Raw genomic sequence first — 10,437 nt, forward strand, 5'->3', positions numbered from 1 at the left:
TTCATTTCACCGCATCAAGTGAGACTTGAGTTCAGAGATAGGTTTACGTTTTAATCGATACTTTTCAGACATTTTCAGTATCACCCTGGTACTTATCACTACCTAATGTTTCAATAAAAGATGCGGAGTCTTGATGATTCCGTTGTTACTGTTAAATGAACTGCCATTTCAGGAACCTAATTTAATCAGTTTTAGATCACATGTTGCACTTATTTTTGTCAGTTTCACGCTATAATAGCTTTTCAGAGACCCATAGGCTATTGTGCATTACATGATTAGACCTATATGAAATGTTGCTGAAGCTCATAAGTACAGGCTGCTCATCCTGCTAGCACTTAGCCTATTACTATATTGGAGAGCACATCTGTCAGAAGGCACTCCCTATGTTGTAAATAATAATCACTGAGGCAGTTGATCAATTTAAGAAAAAATTATTATCTCAATAAAGTGTCTTGAGTTGCATATTTTGTATAAAATTACGTTTCAGTAAGTTTCAGGATGGGTGACAGAAAATCAAATGTGACTAGTATGCCCCTTTTACATTACACATTTTGGCTATGTGTAAAGTGAAAGAAAGGCCTGAATATACAACAGTGGCAAGATACTCTGTCAAGTAGGATGATTGGGATGAAAAGGATTGGGTTGTAGGTTGTGGATGTGCTTATACTTTTGTGAGAACAAATGAAAATAAAATGCAAATGTGTGTGAGTTAAAAGGTTATGAGAAGCATGAAAAAGATGAAGAAAATGACAACATACTATAGCTTGTATCATTACTTCAAGTATGGTATTTTTATGCATATGACATATTGAAAGATGCTTTATTCAAACTATTTCACACAACCATATTTTTCATAAAAAATAACTACATTTGAGGTTATCTGAACAATACGAAATTACCTAAAATGGCTGTGAAAGTTGTGCAGCTATACAGTGCAAAGAATCATTGATTTTTCAACCAAAATGTCCGATAGCATAGTTATTCTAAGGTGAGAACAAATCATCTCATCTCATCTGCAATGCCATCTCAGACAGAGCAGAGGGATAGGAGAAGGAGGCCCATCAAGAGGAGCAGCATGCTGGGGTGGATGGATCCAGCGTAGCTGGGCATGGTCAGTTCACAGTTCTCATAGGGTTCCAGGCAGGCAGCATAAGCCATGACATGGGCAATGTAGTTCTGCTCCTGCACCCCGTGGAAAAGGTGTGACATGGGTCCTTTGGCAAAGATGGCTACATCCTCTATGCCGTGGGTTTCTGAATCAAGAGGGACAGGAGCCTGCTGACGGTAATCATTACCCGCTGAAGACAAAACAGCATTATATTAGCATTATCAGGGTTTCCTGGCACATAGACAAACTGCTAAACTACAGTTTCTACATACAGAAGGGGGTTATCATCAACAACATGTTGTTGCTAACCTAAAATTTTATGTATCTTATAAAAATATTACATACTCAGACAAACAATATTTGGCACATTACATGTAGAGGAGGATTGTTGACAGAATTGCTGTACCTAACTGTAAGAACCACTACAGTACAAACAAGAATTCTGTTACACCACAAGATGGAGCTACAATATTACTTGGTCTCTTCTAGAAAGCCTCTAAGCGTAGACTACACTTACATGAAATTGTCCCATTCACATCTGGGCGAGTTCCATTGATCTGGTATCCTGGTCCATTTCCATACACAGTGGTAGTGAAGTGCTTCTTGTCATCAGCTAGTGAGCGAGACACCCCTGTACATCACAGAACAAAGTGTTATATACAAGTTTGTTCAATCTTGGAACATCAGATTATATTCATATCATATATTTTTATTATAAAACCTCCGTCAGCTCATATCATTAGAATTTGATATGAGCTGAAGGAGGTTTTATAATGCATTTTACCTAAAACAGAGTTTCCTCTGGCAGAATATCCTCCAAAGGCAAAGACATGGGAGTGGTCAGCAGTGACCACAGACAGGGTGTCCGACTCATTGGTGAGTTCAGCTGCTCGCCCAATCGCCTTGTCTAACTCAACAGCTTCATAGAGAGCTCTTTTGGCCTTCCCTGCATGGTGACCATGGTCAATTCTCCCACTTAAAGCCCAAAAGAAAGCAAATGACTAATAAGCATCAGTAGTACATCCCTCTTAGTCTATTTGTTTTTCTAATTCTAATTCAGCAGTATTTACTGTAACATAAATTGTTCAGTATATTCAAATCTCATTGTGGTTTGGACAAAAAGCTTAGCATGCAATTCCAATAATCCAGCCACAGCTAAAAATCCAAAATAATACATCCACTCTTTGAATGGTGAGACTCCCCAAAAATTTGTGGTTTTGAAATTACCTGATGTTATATTAAATAATTACTTAAGTTACATTTTGAAGTTATAGAGTTCAAATGTTTAACAATTAGACAGTTTAACATTATATGGCTGTTTGCTCTCTGGGGAAAAAAACTACAGAAAACAATTACACTTATCTTCAACAAAGAGGAAAAATCCTTTTGGGTTCTTGCTAAGAATCTTAATTGCCTTCTCCACCATCGCCTCAAGAGAAGGGTCCATGGTCGGATCACGGTCCAACTCGTAGCGGCAGTCTTTGGGCTCAAAGAGACCTAAATGCAGAGAAAAACAGCAGATTTCAGTTTATTTAACTAAAAAACAAATGGCAATTTTCAAGACGGTACCAAGCACTTTATAGTATTATAAGTGCTATTTTAGTATAGAGCTGGCAGTGTTAGTGCCACAATGCACAATTTATATTCCCCTGCATAAAAGAGCTTGTGTTATTGCTCTAAATTGCAAATTGAGGCTGTAAAAGGGAGGCTAATCTCATGGGTTTAATTTTTTTTGATTCACCCTATTTGCCCAAGGACAGTTCAGAAGGTTAATATTAGATTAATAGATTAATGCAAGAGTTCTTGGTTTTGTGTCTTGAATGATTAACTGATTATCAAAATTGTCACTGGTTAATTTTCTGTCAATTGACAAATAACTTCCGGGTCTGACAGTAATACCTCAATGTTTCACATACAGTCAGCATACTGCATGGTCAACTGTGAGAATGTAATAATGTATATGTTTATCTTGTATCCAGAGTTACAAACTGTTGTTTTCTGACTTTGCCTTGTATGTGAGATCCTGTTGTCCTCGTACCACATGTGCAGCAACTGCTCAATTAACCACTTTTTCTTACCCATCAGGAAGTCTGTATTTGCAGGACTCACAGCATCAAACTCAGCTTTGTTCCAAACATATTTAGCGTTCTGTAGGCAATGAATAAAAACAAACAAAAGACTTTAGAGAAGAGAAAACAAAGATTTTAGAAGGATGGAGCAAGGGATTGTAAACATTTTTTTATAACTCATAAAACAATTAACAAGTTGCAGCCAAAGGGTAAATTCCATTCATTCAAATTGAAACTCAAACCTGATGAGCACACTTGTAAAATGTACCATTTACCTTTTTGTTCTTTAGCCACTCCATAACAAGATTTTGTCCATCCTTTCGGACTCCTTTAAAAGTTGGATACTCTGGGTCTGTAGTGTCTCTGGAAAACATGTACTGACGACCTCCACCAAGAATGACCTAGATCAAGAGACATGGGGACAGTTTATATGTATGTATATATACTAATATAGATACAAACTAATACTTTTTAAACATTTAGCAGATACTCTAATCCAGAGGGATACTATAGCTGCGTCTCAATTCAGGGACCGCATCCTATGAAGGGCGTGGCCTTCGCGGCCTACTAAGGATGCGGCCGCAAAAGGCCGAAGCGACCGTTGTTAAATGAGACGGTCTGGTCTACGGAGGACTGTCTATTGCGTCATCAACTGACCCCGCCCTTACCCATGCGTGAGGAAGCGCCGCTCCTGAGTCGTCATTTTCTGACTAAAGAGGCTGTATGCCTACGTGATCAGATGTATAGCCGCAGATAGGAATTCCATTGATTGGCAGCTCTAGCGTTTTGCTACCTTTACATTAAGGCTTACATTTATCTCTGTGTTGTGAACCAGCTGGTAAGCAATGTCACGGCAGCCACTTTTGATAGCCTCAGAGGTGAGGTCAGAGTCAGCATACCAGCCTCGATCGGCAGTGTGGGCATAGTTTCCTCCCGGAGAGGCGTGCTGCACTCGGGTTGTAGTGACAATTCCCACTGATTTTCCTGAAACACACAGCGCAGTGTTGGTCATGATGTGGACATCATTTTTATAGCGTACACATTGTCACGGATATATAGACACTGTTGAGACTTTAAAGAAATGTTATCAACCAACAAAATCAAGACTGGAATTGTTTAAAACCCTATTAGAGTAAGAGTAGCCTACCTGTAATAGCCTACTGATCTGTCTGTGTAAATGTCCTTATCAACAAGGCTTTGTGTAAACAGTGTATGATACACAGTAAGTCCAAGTCTAAATGAATTCACCATAAAGTAAACTATTAAATTACTATTACCATTACTAAACTATTTAACTGTAAACTTTTTTGATTTTGAAACTGCTTTGGCAACATTGAACATTCATGCCAATAAAGCCCACTGAACTGAACTGAACTGAACTGTAAAGCTGTATGAACTTGAACCTACCTGCTTTCTTGGCGCGGTGCAGAACAGATGTGACTTCATTCCCTTTAGTAGCACTACAGTTGTACCTTGGGACGGCAGCAGTGACACCTAGGGTGCCGTAATTGGCCTTCACACCACATAAGTAAGCAGTGGCTGTGCCAGCACTGTCTGGCATCTGCTGGTCCACGTTGTACGTCTGCAGGGGCCAAATATAATCACACACATTAACATGCACATTTGTCATCTCAGGCATTTAGCAGGTGTTCTTATCCACAGTGATTTACACTGAGAGTTACAGTAGTATAAGATGATATTCGTGGACTAGATGGGCATGTTCATGTACTCTCAACTCATAGACTGTGTCCGAAAAGTCTTTTTTGCTTAGGAAGCCATGATAAGAGCTGGTCAAATTCTCTTAAAGCTAAGGAAAGGGGCCTCAATGCTTCCTTTCATATCTGCTTTAGCATATGGGTAAACGGGACCATCCTTTAGGAAAGGCAAGGAGAGAATGCCGTCCCACAATACCTTGCGGCAGCAACATTTAAAGTGATGCACTTTCTCAAACTCAAACAATAAAATCCATCAACCACACTTAACTCCTTGCAAATCCTTGCAAAACAGACACACATTATGATACTTGAATAAGACACTCACAATTTCCTTCTTTCTTTTGGTGTGTTTTCTTTTGGCTTTGCTGTAACCTAATAGGCCTACTGTTTCAACACCATTTTATGTTTCGGGTTGTTGAAATAAGCTATAAACTGTTTTATTAGAATTTTCTACAATAAAAAAAAGAAATCACCGACCATGACGGATAAAGGATGTTGATCGTTACCATTGGCTAATAAGCCTTTTCTCTCTTATGCCATAACTCCCTAATATGCATAGGCTATGTCTTGAACTGTCAACAATAACTGAGACCCATGAGGTGTGATAATAGTCTTGTAAATGTATGATCAAAGAGAGGACAATGTTGCAGCGTGTAGGCTCACGTTATGTAGGCTATTGCCAGCCTTCAGCAATATTCTAAATTAACTTTATGTCACAGATGCTGACACCCTCGCCTTAATAAAGCTGCAGTCAGCGCTCGGTCGGTCGAGCTCTCTCTCTCTACAGTTACTCTGTCATTCTGTGGGAAAAACTGTGTTTACTGTTTACATACAATAATTGGGATTCATGTTAATAAATATGGGTGGGCAGGATGGTGAGTGTAAGCATATTCAATATAACAGCCCTTAGTGACTGGTAGGCTACCCTATATCCTAGGCCTTTTTACTATCTTGATTATGAAGCTAATATTCCACCTTGTTGTCCACCTTTAGATTGCCTGCATTAATAACATGGGGCACAGTGTCAAAGATGCGCTTATATATTGTAGTTCATCATCTTCATCAGGGTAAGTCATGTCAGTAAAATACGCCGTCGCATAATTACATCGCCTAGAAAAGAGCGGTCGGATTCTCTGAGCCCTATGGACCTCTTTTCCTAAGTCATTATGAATTCTCCTTGATATCTTTCCTTGACGTCATGACGTTTTCCATCGAGGTCAAGGAAAGGTGGTTTGGTAAGGAGATTTCTTTTACTTCGGACGCAGCCATAGAAGTAATGCACTTTTGAGTTTATGAATGTTGATAAATGTAGTTGTTGTCTGCTGTTTGTGTAATAAAATACCTGTCATTTTAATTGGGGAGGGTTCCAGTTCTGTGTTTTAATTTTACAATCACAAATTTGTGAATTATTTTTTTTGCCTAAACAAATGCACTGGCCTGTGCATTTTTGGCTATCATCAGATATCCAGTTATCAGTGGAGGAATATAATCTCCACATTCTTATTGCTGACAACACTGTCAACATTTCGGAATTCACTGACATTTTATGAAATATGATGAGATAAGCGGAAGTGCAAGACTTGATAACACACAAAAATGTATTGTCAGCTTGTTAGTGTGTTATGAAAGTTCAAGCATCTTAGTCATCTACTGTGCTTATCAACTGAAAGCATTATTAAATGACTATGTCTGCTTTTTTTTTTACAACAATTATTGGTCAGTGTAGGCTACATGTGTTTTTTTAAGTACCATAAATGCATGTGGTGTCTTCATTCAAACACCTGAAATGTCTGTATGTATCAGTCTGAATGTGTTCAGAGTGGGCAGACCTTAGACAGTGCCAGGTGAGGGAAGGTATCCATAACTAGACTGGTCTCCTCCCCAGATTTTCCTGCCAACTGGCCTTTGAGGATCCGCGCAGCAGTCACTGTCGGTATCCCCATACCTGGAAGCAGGTGGAAACACACCTGAGTGTTAGATAGCATCAGCCAGGCAGGCACAGGGCTGCCTTTGTGCTCTGTGAACCTTATAAGGCTCAGCTGACGTGAGGGTTTAAAGAGTGGTGAAAGACATCCAAGTTTTTTACAGTCACAAATGGTGGACAATATGCAAAGCAAATACAGCAGCATTCCACATTTTATTTCCACATTATATATCCACATTATACTTTTTTTATGTTTCATGAAAGATTCAGGGCATAATGTCTAACATCTTGTCTTTACTTAAAATATTAAATATGTCTTATCTGAAAATGTATGTTGATAAGTCAAATATATTATATTTCATAAATATATATAAATCTGCAAAACCTTGGGCGTTAAATCAGTCAGTTTAAGGTTGATTTTGTCATTCCTCCTTGGGGAGGTATTGCTACTACGTCATTAACGCCAAGAACTTTTCATAAACACTTATTGGGTGATTAAATGTTAATGATCAATCCCAAACATTGATCAAATCTTAAGTGTGCTGCTATCAGCATGTTTGAGGGGTTGGGGTGGAGGCAACTATAACCATAAATCCATAATTCATCAATAAATTTATCATTTGTCATGTGAAGTACTAATGTTGGATCATGGAGTGAACAGAAGGCACTGAACAGCAAGTGATTTCTTTATCTGTGTGTGAGGTCCCAGGTCATGGAGAAGTGACATGGAAAATATAATCTTTTTTGGTTTTCTTACACAGCATATAGAGTTTGTTTCCTTTTTTTTGTACATTTGTACATTGGTACAAATGGATCTGTTAACAAGTCATCACCAGTTAAATTTAATATATGGCCAGTTTCTAAAACCTTTACTGTGCATCATTGACTTAAATCTTAACTCTTTGCCATGGTTTACCTTTTTTGGTGTTCAGATCATTTAGGGACACATGAGGAAATATCAACACATGCCGAGTAGACTGTGGTTTTAGCCTTCATTTTATTTGGCTTCAGTAACTGCTGGTGATTGTATGTCAGCATTAATCTCCTTCTACCCATAAACCCATACTTTCCAGGGGTCACATAGCGCATTTGGTTTGCATCGTATTGTCTCTCTCTTTCTTTCTCTTGGTGAACTAGACCACAGTGGTGATGAAACTCACACTTCTCCTTCTCAGATGAGCAAATGCTCCTCAATACATAGAAACTACTTAAACTGTGGGAAAGCTCCTTTCTCAGACTCACCGTCCCCGAGGAAGAGAATGAGGTTCTTGGCTTGGCTGAGATTAGGCTCAATATTCAGGGCAGTTTGAATAGCCTGCCTCCCTTGTTTGTTCCAGTAGCTGGCATGGAGCTCTTCCTCTATAAGCAAGAAAAAAACAATATGCAATATGGTAGTGTCAACCACAACCAGAAGTGGCTCATTAAATGTACTTTTACATTTTAAATGTATAGGAACCCTCCAGGTTTTATTTTTAATGAATTGCAGTAACAAGTGTAAAAATACCAATACATCTTCTTAGAACAGGAGATAAAGTGAACAAAGTCACAAAGACCAGGTGCCCTTGATGTTGGAATGACCATAGAAGACAAAGATGCCATGAAAGTAAATAAGAAATAAGAACAGAGTAGAGGCTGAATATGAGACCTTGGTCAGTCTATGTTTTTTATCTGTTATATATAAAAATAGTTTATGAACTAGTGAATATTTTAGAGAAGTATTTCAGCATCAATAGAGTCACCTATTTCTTTAAGAGTTTAAAAAAAGCCACTGTAAGCCTATTAACAATGTTTTATCCTTGTCACATATAACTTCTTTTCTTGCTCGAATCAAAAGTTCATAAGATTCTCTCCTGTAAGCATGGCATGTCTTTGTGTTGTCCTTGAAATGTAGTTGTGTGAGTCCAATGTGGTGTCTGAAAGATAGCACTCTTAATGTTAGCAGATACCTATTTTTTGTCCAACATTGATATGAAACAGATCCTTACCTGAAACAGACAATGTCAATTGCAGTGATATGAAAATCAATAATCCAGTAAAAATGAGCTCAGGGTTGCTGGCCATGGCATTGACTATACTTTATATGAATTTAAAAAAAAACAACTGAGAACAGGAGCTCACGGAGGTCCCTTTATAGCTGCAGCCAGGAGCAAAGGGCATGTGGAAGAGCCTTTCAACGTGAGCCAGAGGTTATATGCAACAAACACACACACACACACACACACACACACACACACACACACACACACACACACACACACAGGACAAGAGCAAAGTCAATTGATTAAATTGCATGTTGGCATCTGAAAGAATTTCTGCAAGTTTCCTTTCTATGTGTCCAGAATGTAGTGTACATATGAGGCGGCAAGTGTCACTGTGTTGTCTCACATGAAATGATTGGACAGCAAATTTGTTGGGAATAACTTCACTTCTGGTGTAGAAGGATTTGGACTTCCCGTTCAAATGGAGGAACTTTTGGGAGGATTTCTCACAACAGATCAATGAAGGCCTATGTGCATTACAGTCCCATCACACTCAACATTTCTTTCAAACAAATATTATCATACATTTCTTTGCTCGCAAAATCTCACCCGTGTGTTTATTTGTGTTGTTCTCTATACAGTTGGCTGGAAATGATGATGACTCTTTACTTTTGAAGTGCATTTTTTGACAGTGCAATAAATTTAAAACCAACACAAGGGAATGCGCATGAGGCTTATTAATCATCCATCGTAACTGGGATCTAATGAATCATCTGTTTATTAGTTCCAGGTCAGCTGAAGTGCAAACTCAGCTGGAGTACAGAGGATTATCTTGCTAGCTTACTTATATTACATTGCAGTTTTACAAATCTCTGCAGCTCACATTTAAGTAGGCCAGAATTCGGCCAACATCCGCTTTGTTAAAACAGTTTTTAAAAGAGCAGTGATTTCTTTAAATCTGTGGCATAATTAATTGATAACATGTGAGTCTCTCTCTCTCTGTGTGTGTGTGTGTGTGTGTGTGTGTGTGTGTGTGTGTGTGTGTACAGGTGGGTCTTACTGTGCAACTGTGAGATGTTTTGTGTGGTTAAAAAGCCTCAGCACTCACTCACACTGACTGGCCTTGTGGTTTAGACAGACCATCACAAGGTCATTTAGCTTTTTGTCAGTATCAGCATTTGGACATTTAACAGCAAAAGATTCTGTGAAACGAGCAAGAACTCGGAAAGACAGAATTGATTGGCTATGGACAAAGTGAGGTTACATTAATTTCCTCCTAAATAATGAAAGTATAATGCATATATATATATATATATATACACACACACAGAAACCTTGTATAAGCAGTGTGACTGAAGTATCAATAAAGTGAATGAACTGATTAAAAAATGCACTTGATGATGTTTTTCTCAGTGTCTGTGCTATATTTTTGCTTCTGTTTCTTACTTATTCTGTTGATGCCATGTTTAGCTGATTGCTTTTTGCATGATTCATGTTCATGTGGCAATTTCCTATATTTGAAGTGTTTCCAATGCATTTGGATTTTGGAAACTACCTGTGTGTTAGTACATTTCCCATGTGTGCTTGAATGACATAAACTAGAGTTGTACTCTAACTGATCCCATTACAATGATTCCCTTGT

General features: G+C 38.4%; 1 protein-coding gene across 1 annotated transcript; it reads right to left on the reverse strand.

Annotated features, from left to right (window-relative positions):
• Positions 1 to 933: 933 nt before the first annotated feature.
• LOC123971673 (intestinal-type alkaline phosphatase-like) lies at positions 934 to 8,935 on the reverse strand. Its single transcript, XM_046050660.1, has 11 exons — positions 8,802 to 8,935; positions 8,059 to 8,175; positions 6,722 to 6,837; positions 4,585 to 4,759; positions 3,989 to 4,161; positions 3,453 to 3,578; positions 3,187 to 3,256; positions 2,471 to 2,605; positions 1,893 to 2,084; positions 1,626 to 1,739; positions 934 to 1,298 (listed from the first exon to the last, which is right to left on the reverse strand). Exons 1-11 carry the CDS (start codon positions 8,875 to 8,877, stop codon positions 1,027 to 1,029), a joined length of 1,566 nt encoding a protein of 521 aa, XP_045906616.1. The 5' UTR covers positions 8,878 to 8,935; the 3' UTR covers positions 934 to 1,026.
• Between the last annotated feature and the right edge of the window lie 1,502 nt (positions 8,936 to 10,437).

This window comes from Micropterus dolomieu, linkage group LG05 (assembly GCF_021292245.1).
Source record: "Micropterus dolomieu isolate WLL.071019.BEF.003 ecotype Adirondacks linkage group LG05, ASM2129224v1, whole genome shotgun sequence".
NCBI classification, from domain to species: domain Eukaryota; kingdom Metazoa; phylum Chordata; class Actinopteri; order Centrarchiformes; family Centrarchidae; genus Micropterus; species Micropterus dolomieu.